The sequence below is a fragment of the Calonectris borealis genome, chromosome 3 (genome assembly GCF_964195595.1).
Source record: "Calonectris borealis chromosome 3, bCalBor7.hap1.2, whole genome shotgun sequence".
Taxonomy (NCBI): Eukaryota; Metazoa; Chordata; class Aves; order Procellariiformes; family Procellariidae; genus Calonectris; species Calonectris borealis.
This window is the reverse complement of record NC_134314.1, coordinates 2,568,888-2,590,482: the sequence shown is the minus strand read 5'-3', so window position 1 is coordinate 2,590,482 and position 21,595 is coordinate 2,568,888. Positions and strand designations below refer to the sequence as shown.

At 40.7% G+C, this 21,595-nt stretch overlaps 1 protein-coding gene across 8 annotated transcripts in view; it reads left to right on the top strand.

Moving 5' to 3' along the window:
- The window catches only part of INTS9 (integrator complex subunit 9), a 74,830-nt gene that overhangs the window by 32,533 nt on the left and 20,702 nt on the right, over positions 1-21,595 (top strand). For all 8 annotated transcript variants that reach the window (XR_012672841.1, XR_012672842.1, XR_012672843.1 and 5 more), the window contains 5 exons: positions 2,220-2,400; positions 4,867-4,927; positions 13,910-14,081; positions 19,431-19,555; positions 21,024-21,191. Coding sequence is in view for 5 of the 8 variants with exons in the window: in XM_075144813.1 (XP_075000914.1) it covers positions 2,220-2,400; positions 4,867-4,927; positions 13,910-14,081; positions 19,431-19,555; positions 21,024-21,191 (707 nt within the window). In the remaining 3 variants the exon portion in view is untranslated. The remainder of the gene's footprint in view (positions 1-2,219; positions 2,401-4,866; positions 4,928-13,909; positions 14,082-19,430; positions 19,556-21,023; positions 21,192-21,595) is intronic.

Here is a 21,595-nt window from a genome sequence, read left to right as displayed (position 1 = left end):
GGATAGCCGTGTTGCTGTCCTTTTCTGTCCTGGGGAGTAGGAGTATTCACCGGGCCAGTTTCAAAGGTGCATCACTGTGCCGCCAGGAACATGAGATTCAAGGGGCCAGCAACCCTGGGTCCCTGGCCTAGTGGGTAGGGCAGCTGGCTGGAAGAGCGCTCCACTGCCTGGATTGTGATTTTATGTCAGTTATTGGTAACCAGCTCTGTAGTTTTCCTGGGAACAGAAACTCGGTTGGCATCTGCTCCAAGACCTTACCCTGGGTTATTTTCTCTGTGGCCCCAGGAATCTTGAACTTCTGATTGTTTTCCACAGAAAAGGCTTGAGGTTCCTATGGCAAACCAATGGCTGTGAATTCAAACTCTTAAGGCTTAGGAATGAAACCCACATTTTTCATGGCCTGGACAAATTCTTTAACCAGACCATCATTAGCTGAAAGCTCTTCCTCCAGCCTCTTCAAAGGGAGGAGTGAGCCATTCATCTTAACCAGGTGAAGCTAGCTGGTGCCTGCGTGAAAGGAGAAGGAACCCATTTCATGAAGACGCACACCTTGGTCTTTTAGCCAGTATCTTCGTTCAGAGCAGAGACATTGCTGCAGACATACCGCCTTAGCATTTTCCACTGATCACTAATGCGCCCTGCACACTGTATCCCCTGTCTCTGGCCCATGCAGCATTCCTGCTGCTGTGGATATAGGTACTTATCTTTCCTCTTTGCAGAATTTTTGGGTGCATAATGAAGCAATGCAAATTCTGGTCCTGGAGCCAGAGGCTTAACTTTCAGCCCCCAGATGGCTTTGAAAATACTGTTCTTAATCTCCTCATTCCTCTCTTCACATCCTGTTTACAGATGGGATAGTTTAGACTTACAGTATAAGAGGGATAATATAACACAGTGCTGGGATGTTTTGTAATATCTCAGGTTCTAGACAAATGTAAAGCATTGCTATTCATATTCACAAATATTTTGATGGTATAGTTTGTATGTGACCTGGAGAAAACCTAGGCAATAAATCCACTACACTGCAGTTATAAGATAACTCTGATATAGAAGGTGTCTTTGACCACCAGTTGTTGAGAGCAGCATGTAATAGGCACTGACTGCTAAAAGGAGTTAAGCACCTAAATGCATGTGAAAAATCCTACTACAGAGTCTGTGCGTTTCCCTAGACTCCGTAAAACCTTTAAACATTCAGCCATAAAAATCTTCCTTGAACATGTAGGTGGGGCAAAAAGACCCTTAATGTGCTAAATCCGTACCCCATCAAAGCTTGTCAATAAATTGAAGTCAAGGAAGTGATTATGGTGGGATGTAATATATGCATTTTCAGGCTCTTTCACAGCTTCTTGTGTAATGCCTTGATGCGTAATGTTACTGCTGCTGCACTGCAATTAACATCAGTAGATGGTTTTACCCCACGACCACAGATGAAATCCTGAGGCAATTGCTCAGTGAGCTGGACAAAGTATTTCCACTTTCCCATAAGGCACAGGATTTTTGTAATTCATTCTGCCAAAAGAACAAAATGTTTGCTCAGTACTTGCTTTTGCTGTTTCACTCAGATCTGTCTCAATTACAGAGTAAACCTATTTTTCTTTTTTCTTTTCCTCATTTTTCTCTAGTCCCATGCTGTCTGCAATTCATAGAGGTTTTAAATTGTTCATGTTATATTGAAAGGACAGAAATATTTAGAGTGTTTAAGAAGGAGAAACACTCCCCCACCCCCTTCTAGCTTCAAGGGCTGTTTGAAATAACCACATCTTCAGCCATTCATCTAGAGCACTGAAAACTGAGTACAGAACAGTTTACCACGTGTCGTGCTTTCAGCTGAGACCTGTGAACTGTTGTCCTTCCCCTCTGGTGGACAGCTAATAGATGGAGCAGGGTTTATTTTGATGGCAAGGTGTTTTGTGTCACTCATTTATCCTCATGTGCCAGTGCAAGACCGCCCTCTCGTGTCAGGAGTTTTGCATGTGCTCAGTTTATTATGTGCCCCCCAGCTAATGGAGTATAATAATTTGCTCCACTAAGCCTGGAGAAGGCAGTAAATAAATGTATTTGATGATCAGAAGTGTTCCTCCCAATTCATGCATAATGTGTTCTGCTAATTCATGCGATAGCTTCTTTCTATACCTTATGTAATATTTGGATTAAAGGCATTCTATTAAAAAGTTTAAATATGAACCCTGTTAATTGATTTTTACTTTCTCTCTCCTTAGCTATGACTGTCCGGAATGGAGGAAATGTGTTGGTTCCCTGTTACCCCTCTGGAGTAATATATGATTTGCTGGAGTGCCTGTATCAGTATATTGACTCTGCTGGACTCTCCAATGTCCCTTTCTATTTCATCTCACCTGTTGCCAACAGCTCCCTTGAGTTCTCCCAGATCTTTGCTGAATGGTAGGTGTTAAAGGGCTGTTTCATCAGCCTCAATTCACACACTCAGCTATGGTAAATAGATATATGCAGGTTATCTCTACTTGACATATTCTAATATATACTTGATTAGAATTGTGAACACGTTTCTTGAGTCACAAGGATGTACGTGTGTGTGTAAGTGGATATTCTATAATTAGGGAAGCATCGTTTCCTACAGAACATACAAACTCCAATAATCTGTCCTTTTTGGTACTTGCGCTTACGATTAAATGATGTGCCTGACTTGAGTGAATTTTAGCTGTGCCTGTTTGCACGTCTTATCCAGTGCCCCCAAAACTATACCATGGTCTCCCTGTATAAGCAAAATAGATTTTTCAGGCTTAATTTTGCTGAGCCAGCAATGTGTTTTTGTGGCAAAAAAAGGCCGACGGTATCCTGGGCTGCATTAGGCAGAGCGCTGCCAGCAGGTCAGGGAAGGTGATCCTTCTCTGCTCAGCACTGGTGAGGCTACATGGAGAATGCTGTGTCTCGTTCTGGGCTCCCCAGTACAAGAAGGATATGGGCTTACTGGAGCGAGGCCAGCACAGGGCTACAAAGATGGATCTTTCAGATGAGGAGAGGCTGAGAGGGCTGGGACTCTTCAGCCCGGAGAACAGAAGGCTCGAGGGGATCTTACCAATGTGTATACCTGATGGGAGGAAATGCGGATGAGGGAGCCAGACTCTTCTCAGTAGTGCCCACTGACAGAGCAAGAGGCACAAATTAAAACACATGAAATTTCATCCGAACAAAAGAAACACACTTTTTTACTGTGAGGGTGGCCAAACACTGGAACAGATTGCGCAGAAAGGTTGTGGAATCTCTATGGAGACACCGAAACCCAACTGGACGCAGTCCTGGATGACCTGCTCTAGCTGACAGTGCCTGAGCAGGGGGTTGGACTAGATGATCTCAAGAGGTCCCTTCCAGCCTCAACTATTCTGTGATTCTGAGCCATGGAAAGGAGAACCCAACCACTTGTAACTGGTCCTAAATTCTTAAAAATGGAGAGGTGCTCTAGATTATTAAGTAGAGTAAGTTAGCTTTTCCTTCCTTTCTTCCAGATTTTTTAAGTCTGGAGTTCAGGAAAGAAAAGAGAGGTCCTGGAAATCTTAGGTGAATTGATCCCTCAGGAGAATTGTAAAGAGGAATGAAATCTGGTGAATTTTATCATGTTACTTTCAGCAAAAGTAGGAAAATCAAGCCTTGGTGTCCTGGCCACGCTTCGGTGTACTCACCAGGGTGTGTTGACTCATATAGTTTATAGTTAAACAGTTGTTTGGTTTGTACTTACGTGGTGTTTTCATTTCAGTAGCAGCCGAAGTGGTGGCTGCATAGTTCTTGTTGTAATAATCCTTTGGGTTAGATATTGCTGTCAAAGTAGCAAGAACGTTATGTGTGCCAGTTGGGTCATTTTGTCTGCTGTGTCTAGCTGGCACAATTCAGACACCCAAGTGTTCAGACACCATGTTTTTGAATTCTACTTTGCTGTAGTGGTTTATATTCAAAAGTCAAAACCAACATTAGCTAATTTCCAAACACTTACGTGTAAGGTGAATGTTTTACTTAGGTAGAAATGGAGGCAGAGGTTGAACATCTGTAAAATAGAGGTTTGGGATCAGAACTGGGAGTGAAATTCAGGGATTCCAGCCTTCCAATTCTACTGTTTAGTCAGGTAAAAGAAATGTCCTGCTCTTAGTATCTCTTAGACATTATCAAATTTAGTTTAACCCAGGCTTATTTCTTTATAATAAAGTGAAGAAAGTATGAGACAGGTAGTGTTTCCCAGAAAAGGCCACCAGGACAGTGTCACTACAGATAATTGTAACGTCACACAGGCCTCTGACAAATATCTTTTTAGCTTCTGTAATAGGATGAATCAGGAGTCTGGCTAGAGCTAATCAACAACTTTCAATATTTATGTTTTAAAAATAAATGATTGATGTAAAATAGCAGGTAACAGTGAGGATTACGCCATGGTGAGAGGCAGTTTACCAACATTGTAGCTGCAATAATAAAATGCATAGGGGAATTAGATTATAACGAACAAAAGGACCAAGTCACTGCTGAGAAGTGGGATGAGGTAATTGGAATTTTTCTGTTGACAGGTGACTTGGCTTTGCAGAAACTGTTGAGGTTTGGACTATGAAATGATGTGGATGTTGAGTTACGAATTTGTCTTCAACAGCAAAGGAGTTCTGTTACATAGTGCGTACAAAACTACTGCAGCTGTCCTGCACCTTCTCTGAGTGATCTCGCTATAACTGAGTTGTCTTTTCCTGTAGGTGTTGGTCCTCTAAGCAGAAAGACTGGAAGTAACAAAACAAATCGGTGATTTTGCACCTGATGCCACAGATTCTCCAGAAAAAAATTAACAGTAGATGGCAGCAGATACTGCAGGATGTTCCGCAGCTCTCTAACCCAGCTTATTTTCCTTTTCTTTTAAAGGTTGTGTCATAACAAACAAACAAAGGTATATCTTCCAGAACCTCCTTTTCCCCATGCTGAGGTAAGTAAACCATCTTGTGTTTGCTAAGATCACAGAGTGAGTGGGTTTCTGGAACACAGTCCTGTGTGGCTGTTGTTTTTCTGATGAACGCTTCTACAGCTATTTAATAGTTTTGTGTCATTATTCATGCAAGGTTTTTTTTTTTCCTTTGCTTTCTGTGATTAATTTGGGAGCTTGGAGGGGGAATGGATGATGGTGTTCCCTCAACTCAAAAATTATCATGATGTTTATTTCAGCATATAACTTAACATATGCTCGCCTGTTTTACTTCTTCCCCCGCAGAAGGCTGTCTGGCGTACACATGGTTGAATGTTTGCTCTTATCAGACTGGAATAACCATGAATATTCCCTTTGTCCAAGCAGTTTATTTCAAAGTCTGTAAAACTAAGAGCTTGTTATCAGAGACAGCTTAGTCATCCCAGCTCCCACCTCCCTAGCTGAAATAGGCACCATGTTGTCTGCTGCAGGAGAAATGGTATCTTAAAAGACAGGTTTGATATAAAAAAGTTAAAGCTTGCAGCACTGAGTGCTGTCATTGGCAATTTTAAATGAAATTACTTGAGCTAGCATCTTAGTGAAGCAAAGAGGAATAAGGTTCCTATCTTTGGAGGGGATCTCCCTGCAACATATGTTGAGGGGATCTTCCCTGCAACAAAATAATAATTTGAGGGGAAGTTTTAGCCAACCAGACATTAAATAAATGTGGTGTAACACATGCCTTCAGAGTTATCTTGCATATCAAAAAAGGAAATCTCTTACTTTCTCCACTGGGGCAGGTAGATTTCCCACTGAAGTAAATGAGAGGCAGGCTGGGAAAGGAAGAAATGGGACCGAGAAATAATTTTGGCTAAATCCTACTCCTATGAGACAGTGAGCCATTTGGGGCACGCAGTCTCAGAAAACTGGCTCTTTTAGTTCCTGTGATCAAAACCGTTTGATGAGATGTGCAGAGCGGCCATTGCAGGTTTAAGAGTCCAGAGATTAAATGCTTTTTCAGGCATTGTTTTTTTTTTCCTCCAAGATATCTCATCCAGGGACTTATTCTGGAAATTGCCACTGCCCATCATATCTATCATCCGTAGGTGCTTCAAAGGCATTGTCGGAAGTAGGATCTGACCAGAAGCCCTCACTCTTTCCAGATGCCTGAATGCATTTCAAGCAGGATGCACAGTGAATTATGTATAATCTGTTACCAAGAATAATGCAGACTGCAGGGCAAGCCACCTATTCACCACTTTTCTTGTAAACAAAAAATTCATTCACACTGATAAATCAATTCCAAAGCCTGATCTCTTAAGTACAAGACTCTCTAGCCATGCTGCTGGCTATGCTTTCTAATTTCCCCTGCATCTCTGCTTTCTGGGGTGTCCTTGTTGATCCACGGTGTCATTGGTTTCACTGACAGCCTATATTCTACCAAAGACATCGCTTTGAAATTTTAGTTCACGATATGCACTGGAACTGGCAGGTTTAAGTGAAAGCCTTTCCAAAAATGAGAAGCCAAACATGCAGCTGTCAAAGACTGGATTAATTAACCCATCTTATATGATGGGTCTTTGTGTTTATAGAGTGATAACTGACTCCTGTAATTTTTAGGACATTTTATATTCTCCAGAGGCCTGTGGATAATGAGATTTTGCCAAATTATTGTTTGGCTGTTGAGACATTCCTCTGTGCTTCATGTGTAGATCAAGGTAATTATCTAGGAAAGGACTCACAGCAGTGGATAACAGATCAGTTTCCTTATGACAAAATGCAGTGTGCGGAGGGAGTAACGTGCCTGTTACAGGTACAAGCTTTGGTTGACAAGGCCAAATCATACAGGTTATGACCCACAAAGCTAGGGACATTTTATCATGACATGCACAAACAGCTTTATCTAGACCCATGGATGTCATTGATAGGAAGCCATTCTTAGGCTTCTTATATTTTTGCCTAAGGGTTGTCTTAAATGTGCTAAATGACACAATATACTATGTATGCACATCCCTGTGGCTCCCAAACTATGAAACGGCTGTAGCCTTTAGGCATTTCAGCACTGAGCTGCCATCTGAAGCAAGTACTGCACATTTCACAGTAAGTCGTCTAACACCACTAAGATTGTGTGTTTGGGTGTTCACTTACAGCTGTTGTATAAACACTGGGAAGTGAGTAAACACTGGGAAGTGGAGTAACCTGCATTACCCCCACCCCATGATGGACTAAATAGGTCTCTTCATTGCTAATTCCTGATACATATTGGCTGTTCTGCAAAACCGGTTTGTATGGTGGGAGGCAGCGGCCCTAGGCATATAGCAACACTCTTTCAAAAGCCTGGCTTAGTAGCAAAACCAAAACAAAGTCAGTCATACCCAGGCAAAGAAAGACTGAGGCTGCTATTTCATTTAGTGCTTTTCCTAAGGTCATAAATCACGGAAGTTTAGACACGCTTGAGAACACCAAATCAGATTGCTCCTTTCTGTTCTGTAAGATGCATGGTTTGGTGTAGTTTGGTTTTAAACAATCAAAGCACATTGAGATTTATATAGATGACTGACATGCTTGCCAACACAATGCCAAGATGTCCATGTCAGGTGCCCAGTGCTCAGCACGTGCCTTTGATTTCTTGTTGCTGTCCTCTGAGGGACAGCTACTGTCATCCTTTTACTCCTGTAATTCTCAGCTGCATTAGGCTGCATTCCAGTTTTAGTGGTACCTACAGCTGGTTATGGTTTAATGCTGTCATACTGTTTCTAAGGCATGGAAGAGGAGCTGGGATTCTTTTTCTTCTGTGAAATACAGAGTTGGAACTAACAGTGTAGACAGAAGGGGGGCAAAATCTTGCAGCTGACACTGTAACTCATAGGATCAACATCTATGTAGCCTCTTTTCAGTACAACCTTTAACAAATGTATTATTTATTCCCTGGTAGAAACCCTGTTATGCCTGTGCAAAGAGTATCCACAGCAGGTTCAGCTACTATGATGTTTTGGTGTAATTTTACCAAGCAAAATGGTCTTATTACAGGCCTGGCCTGAATAACCTGTTCATGGCCATACCATCAGTCTAGGAGGGTCAAGGACTTGGACTTGAGGCTTCCAGTTACTATGTTAGAGCCTTCGTCAGCAGCCAGCTTTTTTGTCTTAGATAAACACTCTCTTTCTAAATCTGTGACTCCGCAACCTCACAATCAGGAGCTCTGTTTACTAGCGCTTAAGGGAATTTTTAATGAGTATCAGAAAGAGACATTGAATGATCATTTCTATCGGATAGGTTGTTAGTGGAGAATTGCCTTACTTTTTTCAAAGTAATGGTAGGCTCGTGCAGTGTAAACTATACGGAGATTGCCCATCATGAAAAGATGTGCTTAGCTGCTCAATTATTGGAAGAAAATAGGGAATTACTCAGACATGCCTCTTAGTTATTAGCAAGCATTAATAACATGCCTGGCATGATACATCAGAAAGGGACAGGCCAGGAAGTAAGCTTCTAATTTTCTACGGAACAAGTCCAGCCCAGCATGCTGTTCAGTCCTGAAATTTGATGTTCCTGTTAGCTGTATAAACAGGAAGATTTAAAAACAAACAAGGCAAAAAATCCCTCAAATCGTTGATGTAGCCTCTTGCAGCAATGTGCCTGATACAGTGCCTGTATCAGTGGTGCCTGATACATAGCACAAAAGAGCATTTACTTCCTTTATCGGTTATGATTGTACTTTGCATTTCACTTACCTATGCCTTTATTATTGTTACAAGAGGATAAAGAAAAGTATCTTCATCTTCTCTACAATTATTATTTTTATTTCGTCTTAGTCTTCTCTCTATACTAAGTTGTTTGAAGCTTTTTCATTTTCTTTGAAATGAAATTTTCCAGGTTTATGATTTATGTTACCTGTTTTGAACTCATTCCTTGTTCTACTGTGCTGAATAAAACCAGACACACTGTTCAACTCTGCAGAGAACCCAAAACACTTTGACGCCCTCCTTTTTACTTCCGCTTTAATGTAGTAGTAGGTGTTCGTCATATCTCCTCCCGCACAATCACTGCGTACAATTTATTGTGCTTTGGGGTGGCAATTTGTTTCCTAACATCCAGTCTGAGTGAACAGGGAATATACTTTTCCTCTGTTATGAGCAAGGAATGTGGACTAAAGTGCTTCAGGCTTGTAGGGATGGATTTGGACATCAATTCCTACTAAAGTTAATATGAATGGAGTGTCCAGATTCTTGCACAAGCTTTTGAAGTCTTATCTGCAGCCTTTCAGCGGCGCACAAGCTAAAAGAGCTTTTTTTTAAAGGCATTTCTCTGTGATCGCTGGGGTAAGAGTTGCTGTGACTCTGTTGGAGGGAGTTAGGATCTGGAGCCAGACTGCTGTACATTCCAGCCAGGGATTTCTCAGGAGGGAAACTGGGGAAGTGGGGTGGAGAAACAGTCAGTTAGGGGAGGGGTGGATTGCTCTGTGGATGGCTCTCCCCTACGCTTAAACAAAAGTGGCGATTCAGTTTTTCACCAGCACTTACTGTGATGGGGGAGAGGAGAAGCAGCTCAAACTGACGTAACGTTGGAAGCTTCTGCAAAGTTAAAAACTGGAGTTTGCAAGTGTTTGTGAATACAGCAGGCTGGCCGAGGGAGGTGGTGGCTTTCACTTCCAAGGCACTGTATCAGTTATATTCTCGGATCAACTGCCTAAATAGGCTTAGATTTAAGCTCCACAATGCCTAGCTGAAATGCTGTGGAGCATAAATCAGTAATTTGTTTTGTTTAGAAATGTTATTCTGATATCCCAGAACCAACTTGTGGTGTTTTACCAAATTCCTTGAGCGCATGGGAATGTCCCATCCTAACACAGCCACAGCTGAGGAATTAGCCATGTCCCCAGTCTTTTCAACAGGAACCATGGATGGTACACTCTGCACCGTCCCTTTTGTAGGGGTAGAGGCTTTATAAATGACAGTTGAATTGTTCTAGCAAGGCAAAATGAGCAGCTTTGTCTCCTTTACCCTTCTGCTCGATCTTTACAGAGACGATTTCAGGCTGTAAGATAAGTGAATCCAGACTTCTCTAAATGTCCGCAACAGAAAAATTTGAGAGGTAATTTATATTGATCAGTATTTGCTAGTGAAGGAAGAATTTGGATTTGCTGTCCTCTTATTAAAGATTCTGTTTGCAACATCTAAGAGAAATGGCTAGGAAAAGCCTCTTTTTCTGGCTGAAAATAGTCAGGGTGGGAGTAATATTGATTCTGTGGTCTTAAATACTAGCATTTGTCTTCTTCATCTTTGCTTCCCTCCTCCATATACCAGTTCCTGCATAACACGTTCAAAGCAATAAATACCTGGAACCAGGTGATTGTATAGTATTATGGTTTGTCTTATAGTATTATATAGAATTAGGCCCCTGTTAGTGTTGGTCTTATGAAGGGAGTGAGGGAGGTGAAGTGGTAAATGCATCACCCATTCACTGATAAGAACCACATCTGTTCAAAATTCTGGATACAGAACACACACACACACACAAACACACACAGAGTAAATAGCAGTGTATTTTGGCTCACTCCAATAAAGGGCACACAAAGGCTCTGGAGATTTATCCTGTTTATAGCAGCAGTTGCTGACCCTGTAAATCAAGTCTACCGCTTTAAAGGGAAGCATAACCATTTGGGATTTAAAAAAAACACAGTTCTCCTCAGTCTCGGTTCAGTACTTTACCATCCTCTATCTCTTAAGCTTTCAGTCAATAATGGTTCTTCCTGTAGAAAGATGCTCTGAATGTTGCTTCTGGTTTCCAGAAATCAGTCCTGTTTTGAAAATATTGGTTGGCTAAATGCCAGGCATTGGTTTTGGCCCAGGCTTGATACAGGTTGGAGATGTAATGACTGTTGTGCTTATGCAACCCATCTCATCTGTAGATATAAAAGACCTGTACAAATCATTACAAATTTAGTCCCCTTAATGATTTGTGAAATTTTCTTGGACCTGTTTTGCAAGTTCAGCTCCATATATTTTTGATTGGGTAATTAGAAAATACTTTGCTCTAGACACTAAAATCTACCAGCTGCTTTATCACTGGAGTGAGTAGAATGCCTCTAAACTTGTTTTTGTAGCCTTTCACCCCTGCTATGTCCAGCTGTGAGAATCAAAGATTGTGAGCTAAGGTGTGGAGCTTCAGTAGACTTATCAGAAAAGATCCTCCAAGATAAAAAGAAAAGATGAAAAAAAAAATCACCACACCTCAGGACATGGTGCTGAGGATTCAATATATGTCCCTTTTCCCTCCTGAGTTAGCACTCCAGTTAGAAGCAGTGCACCTCAGTGTTACGCTAGGTGTTTTGTTGCTGGAAATAAAAAAAAATAATTAAAAAGAATGACACACACAAAACCCAAGGTCCTGAAAACTGGATTAGAGATCCTGTGTCTCTCTACAAAGTAACAGGAAGGGATTTGAAGCTTCCATAAGGCCGTGAAGAGAACACAGCTTTTATGTTTATAAACAATGAACATTTGTATAGGTATAGCAGTGAAATAGGCTGTTGAGAATGCTTTTGCACATAGAGTGCTGCTCTCACATCTTAGCAAAGATTTGAATGCTACTGTATACAAATATATAGAATCCTAAGGAACCTGTGAAAAAGGATACTGGAAGAACAGTTTGTGATTTTCAGAAGTGTGTTACATAAATGCTAGCTGTAGAAGTGTCTTTCACTTAGCTATCTGCTGATCCCTGGCAAAGTTTTGCCCTGCAATGTCACATATCCCATGTAATATTTGAAGTAGAAATTGTCCTCTTCTTCCAGTTTACCCAATTGAAACTGCTTTTGCAACTTCAGTTTTGAGGCTTTTGGCTTCCCTCAAAAAAAACAGGGAGCAGCGTCACGGTGCCATTTCCTATGCATTCTTTTAAATGACAGTGTTTTATGGGATCAAATTTGTTTTGCCCATTGTCTGCTAAACTGCAGTTTTTATTACTGAGCTAAGTTTAGATTCTAAATATTGCACTCCAGATGTGTTAATCAGAAATCTTTACCAGTCTTAATTGCAGAAATGTTTTCAAGATTCAGTGCATATTAACTGCCAGAGCAGTTATTGGATGTTTTTTCCAAATTTCCCTCTCGAAGATTAAATAGGAATTTGGTATTACTAGTCCCCTAGCTGCTTCCTCCAGGATCCAAGGATCCACACGGAAATAACGGGCTGTGCCCACCTGCAGTTTCCATCTTACATCAAACCCCAATCCCATTCCATTCCAGCCATCCAGGTATTGCACAGCAGTTTTAAACAGGATGTGTGGGAAGTCAAATGCAAAATCACAGCAAAATATTTGCTGTTGGGAACATGAAGGAGTCCAAACTCAAGGAAGCAAAGGAGAAAGATAAATGTTGGCACCTATGTGCAGCCAACTTTCTATTATTGAAAGGGTATTGAGGGAAAGTTTGTACATTGCCTGTTCTAGCACCGAAGCATATCTTTAGGTGGTGACAGCTGGAAGTTGAGTAGGGTTGATAACTTTTGTTCAGTGATGCTAAATTCAATTAAGAATATAATTGTGTAATAACCTTAAGTTCTGCAGTGCTTTGTTATGCGTAAGTTGTTAAGAGGCTTAAAGACGCATCAAAATTCTCAGGTTTCTGTTCATTTCCATGTAGGCACACTATCTTGATCTATCATGGTAAAAAGTAACAAATAAAAAAGAATCTGGAAAGATTAATTACAGCTTTGAGAGACCAGAAGAGTTGCTTATCATAATGTTCTTTATTAGTTCCTCTTTCGAAAATCAAATGTTACAATGAAGAGGAACGTCCTGAGTGGCAGGGTTTTCTGCTAGAAAGGCATGATGCATACATCATGTTATGACACGTAGTGAAGAGCATGCTGTTTGCTAATTAGTGGTATCGTCTGGGGTTCCACAGCACAACAGCTGCAGAAACGTGTTGCTGAACCCTGCATATGTGAATTCGGTATTTTGAGCAATGTTGCAACGCTTGGCAGCAGACAGCAATGTATGGAGAGATCTTTGATGAACAGTCCCACCTCCTTTAAAAACTGGCTGACAAAGGAAGTACGATTCCCCTCTTTCTTATTTCCATGTATGTTCTTAGTTGTTCAATGTGTGATTTCGTTGTGTTAAATTGCATACTTTTTAAGAAAACTGTATTTACAGTTATTTTCAGTCTGGGGATGGAAGCATATACCTGCCAAGAAAATACTTGCAAAATATTGCATGGAAGTGCTTAGTAGACTAATCTATTAAATTGCTTTTTAAGTTGAACCTTGCTTTACAGATTAGAAGACAGTGGCAGGAGAAATAAAGCGAAATTCTTCTTCAGAAAGTGCCTTGATAAATAAACTTCCCCATCTTAGGAAAGAAGTCTGTTCCACATGCATAGTTGATTGCACTCTGTTTGCCAGCTCTAGTGACAAGTAGTTCTTATTGCTCTTAGTTCACTGTTATTATTAGTTTCAGCAATAGTTAAGGAAGGGCAGGTCAGTCTGTTCTTTCATAAGTTTTTTCAGAGGACTTGACTTTGTGCAAACCCATTATACCAATGAAACTCATAGCAACATACTGCTGAAGGCAAAATTGCCTGGTATTACTGTGATGCAAGAAAACCAGGTTAAACATCAGTGCCCAGAGCTCTTTGTAGACATGGCAAATAGGAAAAAAAAGCTTATTTTGAATTTGGCAGCTGAACACTCTGCTCACTCCAGGAAACTCTAAGCAGGGAGTGTTTGTGGAGTTTCCTCTCAGTTACCATACTGCTGGTACCAAAGAAATGAGAGCAAGGACTTGGAGGCACCTGGCCCCATACTCCGACTTCCTTTTCATAACATTTAGGACAGTCATGACTAAATTTGTTGGAAAATCTAGGGGATATGCAAGAAGGGACTCTGTGATGAGTTAGAAATAAACTGTAGAAGATTTGTAATCTCAGGTAAATAAACACTGAATTACAGAGCACAGAGGCATGAAAAGTTTGTAATGTCTGGATTTTTGTTTTTATTTCAGCTCATTCAGACAAACAAATTGAAACATTATCCCAGCATCCATGGAGACTTCAGCAATGACTTCAAGCAGCCATGTGTTGTGTTTACTGGACATCCTTCTCTTAGATTTGGGGATGTGGTTCATTTCATGGAGTTATGGGGAAAATCTAGCTTGAACACTGTTATATTCACAGGTAAGTAAAATGCAGTTATCATTATCAAATTAACAATAGGTTGTGCGCTCTGGTTAAGTGTGACCACATCCTAGGGGCTTTACTCATTTGTTCTGGGGCAGAAGTTTCTGACTTCAGAAGGAGCTCGTCTAAATTAAGAACCCAGGATTGACTGTAGGGACAAATGTAATTATTGTGCCATTTAATTCATTTTAGCCCTGCAGAGCCAACCTTCGCCATGCAGAGTCCATTCCTGCCATTTCTAAGCAAAATCTTTGTTATGCACAGCAGTAAAATGCCTACAGGAAATTAATTTTTGGATTAAAAGCAGCTGGCTGCAAGTTAAACCCAGGCAAGACCTAATTGACGCTGGTCAGAAAGGAGAAACACTTCTTCTCCATATTCCATTGGAATCACAAACCTTTCCTCATTCTTTCTCCTGCCCTTTCATCAAAACCTCAGGCAACCAGACAGTCTGTTTCTAAAGATGTTTCTGTCATCTCTGCTGTTTCAGAAGCACGCACCCCATACTGACCTGGCAGTAGTGATCTATGCCGTTCTCGCCTTTTGGCTGAGCCTTTTTTTTCAGACGCTTTTTGGCTGACAGACACATTTGTATCTGAAGTTGAAGGTACAGCTCTAGCTAATACCCTGGGGAGCTGTTTCCTTTCTCAATGACTCAGGCTGCCAGGGGCACAACAGGTCTTTTAAGTTCCTCCACTTCTCCCAGTCTGCTTCTAGTGCTGACCCTGCTTTTAATGGATTTAATGAATCAAGCCCTATCTACCTCAGAATGAGCTACGGTCTGAGATCCACAGGGCAGCTGCATCCTGGGACCATGCCAATCATTAACAGCCAGACGAAGTATTTAAGAGAGAACATGAAGCTTTTGTGAAATCTAGCAGAGAGGCTATCTTCCAGAGTTTGATCTCTTTTAAAAATACTTGAAGGCCTTCTCTCAAACTGACGTTCTGTCCAAGTGCCTCCTGTTTATACCTGATGTGTCATTCAAACAGAACCCTATAGTGGGCACTCTTCAGATCTGAGAAGGGAAATAATCCCTTAGGCCATTGCTACTGATTTTATGTATAACTAGCTCTGGTATAATTGGGAGATGCGTTACATATAACTTAGCCAGATAGAAAAGGTGTGGATTTTGGACTAGGACAAAGTAATTAGAAATGGCGAGGAAAACACGGAGTAACTGATCAAACCTACTCCCACAGCAAGGGCGTGATGAAGTCCCACTGTTAAGCTTATTTTCCTCCTCTTTTTAGTGAATAGGGCTGCTGGAAAGCACAGAAACTCCTAAAGGAAACAGGCTTTGTAAAAGGGTTATTTCTTTCTTTCTTTGTTTTTTTGACTATAGACTTGAGGATAGTGATGGGCAAGTCCCTTTGATTTTTTCACAATATTGGTACCAAAAAGTGTCACAGTACCATGGTACTGTTAAAGCAATTTGGAAAGATTTAAAGAAGTGTGTAATTAGCCCTACTGCAAGGGGAGGGAAGATACAAGGGGGTTCCTGCTGAGGAGGTAAGACACTTAAATCTAGACTGTTTATGCTGGGAATTGGTTCATGGTACCACAGCACTAACGTCATAGCTGTTACAGTACCCATCTCTCCTGCCCTTTCAGGTAGTTTCAGGAGATATGCCCTAATTATAGTAATTGGTAAAATTGCAGTAGAGATATGCATTATCTTGGAAATAGTGAATTCTACTCCAGTTGGGGCTTCAATTAAAACCAGAGTATGTGCACCCTCTGGGTTGTGCAGAGGAAATCAGTGGCATTAATCATGTTCTGAATGTGCTACCCACGATCAGCGAGGGTGTCAGAAACTGGCCTTTAATGGCAAGAACTCTTATTCTGTGCCATCTTGTAGGGAGAGGTAATTGACCTTTTGGTATTAAAATGTAATCCTTCTCTGAAGTGAGGAAATAGAGCAGACTTCTATTAGAATGTGGCCCTGGCAAGTTGTTAAGGCATCTGAATGGCGGTTGTAACAACCTGTGGATGCATTAGGTCATGATCTTTGAGATTCATTCTCAGTTTATACTTCAAAGGAAACTCCAGTTGAGATCTGCTGTGGTTGTGGTGACCTTGGAGCGCACAATGATTCCAGGCACTTGTGGTGGTTTGTTTCCTAAATTTATCTATCTGTGGCTTTTGGACTGCAGTTTCTGTCTCTGTAGACATATCCACTCGGCAGGATGTTCCTACTTTCTTACGACCGTCTCAGCTGGAACAAAGACATCTATGTCTACAGAAATTCCTAGCAGATTAAATTTTTCTGTTCTTAGTAACTCCAGTGGAAATCTGAAGCACCTCCATTGATGCCCAGGATTTTTATTATTTAATTACCTAGCTTCTCCTGTTTTAAGATAAAATCTCCTGTAGTTATGAAAGAAATTCAGTCTATTGAAGCCGTATGTGATAGCAGGTGATGTTCTAGCTTTTTCTGTGAAAGACTCCTAGATTCTAGTAATTAGGACCTTTAAACTACAGGCCATGCAGTATTGTTAATGATGACACTGCTTGTTCAGTCCACAGGAGCTAGGTAGTCTCCTCCTTTCCAATTTGTAACATAAAAAACAACTACGAGAGAATATAGACTAACACAGCAGCTGCAGCCAATAGACAGGACACCAGCTGTAGTGCTGCTCTGCTTGTTTGTGTCATCTGCAAATGCTACTGCTGAAGCAGTATTGAATAGATTATTGATTAAAAACATTGAATACCACTAAGCCACAAAGAAATTGTAGAAGAAAACATGGTAGAAAGAAGTCTGCTTCTTGCTCTCTTTCCGATAACAACGTTTTAAAAACTAACTCCCTCGGAGATCTTAAAAACAGCTCATGCGTGCCACATTAGTGCTGTACAGTGGAAGACTTTATAACTCATTGTCACACAGTAGTAAATCAGATGTCTTGGGGGAAAAGCTAAAGACCTGTAATTCTGTCAGAAAAAGTCAATATATGTCCTCGACAGGCACTGTCTTCCATCAGACAGGTGACTTCTGTTTTCTTGGTAGTTTCAAAACAGCTATTCCTGTATGTCACATGAGTTTACTGTGAGACTAGCTCAAGTTATGTTTTTCACATGTTCTAAATCTTCAAAGTCCTGTGTTAGAATTCCTTCACTAGAATTTCTCACTTTTCCAAGACTACTTACATTCTTATTAGCAGTTCAGAGAGGCTATAGACTGGATTCTTAGATCAAAAAGTCCACGTCTGTAGATTATCTGAGCCTACTGATTCAAAAATACTTAGTCTGGATAGGTGCTGCCTCATGGCATTCTCAGATACAAGCAGTCAAATCTCTGTGTCATCCGCAACACCAGATGGGATGGAAAAGCTCTCTTCTGATAACTTTCTAAACTTACTATTTGCAATTTCATTGTACATCTCTAGCAAAGGACCTGTGCCTGACTTAAGTTTTCTGGCTTTTCCCAATGAGTTCTAAAATGTCTTCTGATTTAACCCTAGTTGACCACTGATCATTCTTCAGCTAGCTACCTTCTCAGTATTCTCATTTTTAAACTTCTGTTCATTGCTATTAAACTTAACTGCCATTAACTCCCATTTTTTACATCGATATTTTTAGGCTTTGTTTCATTGCCACTAACACATCTGCTTTTAACTAGCATGGCTTTTTGCCCAGTATAATTTTTATTTCATGTTTGTGGATTCATGGCTTTTTGGGCATCTAGTAAGATGTTCTTGTACAATTATCATTTTTTGTTAATATTTCTCACTTTGATCTTCCCAGGCAGTTATTCTGACAATTGCTTTAAACATGGGAAAATTATCCCTTTGAGAGTTCCAAATGTCTGTATCATTGGCTGATGCTATATTCTGTCCTCACAGGATAAATATAACCACATCATGATCACTGGTACTTAGCCAGCAGCAGATTTTTAGGCTAGCAATTAACTTGTCTTTATCAGTAGAATGAGGCCCAATATTGAATGTCGGATGCCATGCTGTGTGCTGAACTTCCTGTGGTAAAGTTTTAAGGACATTTTTTGTTGCTGTCTACATGAGAAATCCAGCCAATGTCCTCCTCAGGGTGATGTAAGAACATAGAAGATGGCTGTCTAAATCTAGACTGAAGTCTCTGTATTTAAGTTTCCTTTAAGTTCATCCTTTTACACAGCCTAAGCAGACACCAGAAAAACACCTCATACTGTTTTCTAGCAAGGCTTGGTGGTTTGCAACTGCACTTCACTCTGCAGGTTGTCCTTTGAGGCCCTGTGGTTCAGAATAGTCTAGCAGATAAGTCTTTCATGCATCTCCCTACTCTTTTTCTCATTCTGTAGTTACCAAACTAATACCAGTTTTTCTTCTCTAGCATTCCCTTTATGCGATCTATCCCACAATTATGAAGTAGATAGTGATGGCATTTTCCACATCGTTAGCTGGTGGCCCCCAGAATCAAGTGGCTACATTATCCGACGCTGTGTCACCTATGAGACCTACATTTTTCATCACCAAGAAAATTGTATTTTTCTGTAGTATTCTCAATGTTGTATTACTCTCTGTGTGAGTAAAAGTCAGTGCATGACTTTTCCCTGGCAAACCTGTAATCTGATTTTTAGAAGTCAATAATAAGAGTACAAAGGGAAGTTGAGACTTGCTAGGTCTAATAAAGATACCAACTAATAAAGTTATGACAGCCCGTCTCTCCTTCTGGATAGCCCTTACCACAAGCAACCTTTAGTTCATACTGGCCTGAACTAGAACTGCTCTGCTGGCATAACTGTAAAAAGCCCAATTGCCTGTCCCTTCAACAGGAGGGCTCCCTACAGGTCCTCTTGGGTTATATTAAAATTTGGACCCTTGTTTTTCTACCAGTCTAAACCTGGCACTTAGATTAAAAAAAAATATATATATACACTGTAAGGAAAAAGAGGAGTTGGGGGGCAATGTGTCTACAGCAGAGGACATTGGTACACGTTTATCAAGACATGATCTTTATGCTGCATTTTTGTCATAGTGCAAAACAAGCTGACATTTGGGTTAGTTTATGGTACAAAAAATGCATCTTGCCTTCTTTTGCAGGATCTGATTAAAAATAAGAGATGATGTTTTTGTCTTGATTAAATTTGTTATAAAAATCATGCAATAATGTGTTCAAATGAAATAGTATTGCTCTGTTGCTTGATTAAGGTAAGACTAATTGTGGGCATAATTTTCATCAAATTAACTGAAAATAACGGGTGGGGGAAGGAAGAAGGGAAGAGAAATCTATAACAGAATTAACATCGCTGAACAACAGCTTGTCTAGACTAGAATGTAGAATCAGAAAGGAATTGGGCCATCTTTGTTCTTAATAGGCATTCAGTGTTTTCAACATTTCTCTTTTCAGAACCCGATTTCTCTTATCTAGATGCCCTGGCTCCTTATCAACCTTTGGCGATGAAATGTGTTTACTGTCCCATTGACACAAGACTGAATTTTATTCAGGTGTCTAAATTACTCAAAGAAGTCCAGGTAATGAACTTTCTGTTGCCTTTTCTTATGTTTCTTCACACACCTGAAATAAATAGGTCAATTGTGAACAACTCTTACATAAAACAATAGCAAAATCAAGACAACACCCAGATCCTTTTTTCCATGAGAGAGCGCACAGCATTGAGCTCTGCTTTATCATCCTGCTTCAAAATGACTGGCATGACTGCCAATCTCTGGACAGAGTGGCTGGAAGATCCCTAAAAGGTTAGAGCGCAGAGCAAATGGTGTGTACTTTCCTTTCCTCTTTTTTAGGTATATATAGTCATAATAACTTTTTCCCTTATTCTTTTTCTTGTTTGTATGAATAAGCCTGCCTGTGTCTAATACAGTCTTAATGTAAAGGGTACCAAGTGCTGAGTATCCTCAGCGCCTTCAGCTTTAACCATCTCCTCTGCTCTTTATCCTGCAGTTGATACTTGCTTTGGTCCTGGCCCTGCTGTTCTGGAGTTTCACTCTCGTGTTTCTTCCAAATCCACTGCTTTCCCTACTCCATTTGCAAAATCCAGACGACTTCTGTCTAGGAAGAAGGCCAGAGCGTTCATGTAGTGTCTGCTTTCCCCCCTTGACTCTTCTTGGCTTTAGTGGCCTCTCCTTGTCTATCCAATTTGTTTCTACTGAAATTTGCTTTCTGACTCATGACATAATTAAATAATACCCAGTTTTTTTCCTGGCTGAACTTTTCCCTTTGTTCTATCTTCAACTTGTTGAACGCAAAAATACATATTCTTCCAAACCTCTTAACAATGTCTGGATCATTTTATCTTATTGTTCTGTGACCTGGCTTGTCACCATACAACTGATACCAATTGTCGCTGCCTGTTTTTCGGACAAGCATCTTCTTCCATGTTACTACTGAAATATAATGCTGTTTCCAAGACAGTGTACAGAAACACTGTCTTGTCTTTTGGCTTCCTTAAATCCTGCAGTGATCCTTGTGGCAACCAGGCTGTTTATGCTTTGTTAATATATTGCTGACAGGTCATGAAAACTCAGAATTGCTTATTGTGCTAAAGTTTTTGCAGCCTTGCATGTTGATACATCTGCCTCACTCCATGCCATTTTGTGATGGTCTCCACCACTACTGTCATTTGCTTCCAATTTAGATGACAAGGATTTGGAAGAAAAAGCTATTGAATATTCTTCTTTTTTCTCTCCTTATGGCAGCTAACATGACTGCTGATATTGAAGTCATGATTAAAGACACAAACTTAGGCCTTGTTACTCTGGACACCGCTGTATACAAAGCAAAGACTGCCTGCTCCTTGAACAGTTTGTTCCAATACTGACTGGATCTTCTGGATTGCATCTTTTGCATGTTGTTTTCATACAAATAAGTTAGCTTGCTAATAACAATCTGCAAACCTCCTTACGGCAATGATTACTGTTGTAGGACAGCGCACAGAATCAACCAAACATTTTTGTAAGTCACCACACTCTTCTTTTCCAGCCTCTCCACGTAGTTTGCCCGGAGCAGTACACTCAGCCACCACCCACCCAGTCTCATCGCACAGATCTGATGATAGACTGCCAGCCTCCGCCGATGTCTTACCGCAGAGCAGAGGTGCTGACTCTTCCGTACAAGCGGCGCTATGAGAAGATTGAAATCATGCCAGAAGTGAGTAAAAAAAGTGGGGAAAAAGATGGTGGCTTCTTGCTCATACAGCCAAATTCAAGCTACTGCTTCAGTAGCCCCTTTGACTAAAGATATCTTGTGGCTGTGATTTACTGTTGACTATGATTATGTAAAGCACTTTCTGTCAAAAGGAGGCCTAAGAAAGAAGCGTTTCTGAGAGAGAATTTCACTGTGTAAGCTAATGGGGATTGAAAAAAACATCGTGCGCAAGCAAAAAATATGTTCAGGTTAATTGTCCTTTGCAAGGATATATCGCATCTCAAAATACAGAACAAAGGGCAATCTCTGCTAGCCACCTGTGAGGCAAGCCAGTCATCTCCAGTTTAAATATGAGTAAGTGGAGGCACTGCAGTTTGAACTAGTGGCCCAGGGCCAGGGAAAGGATC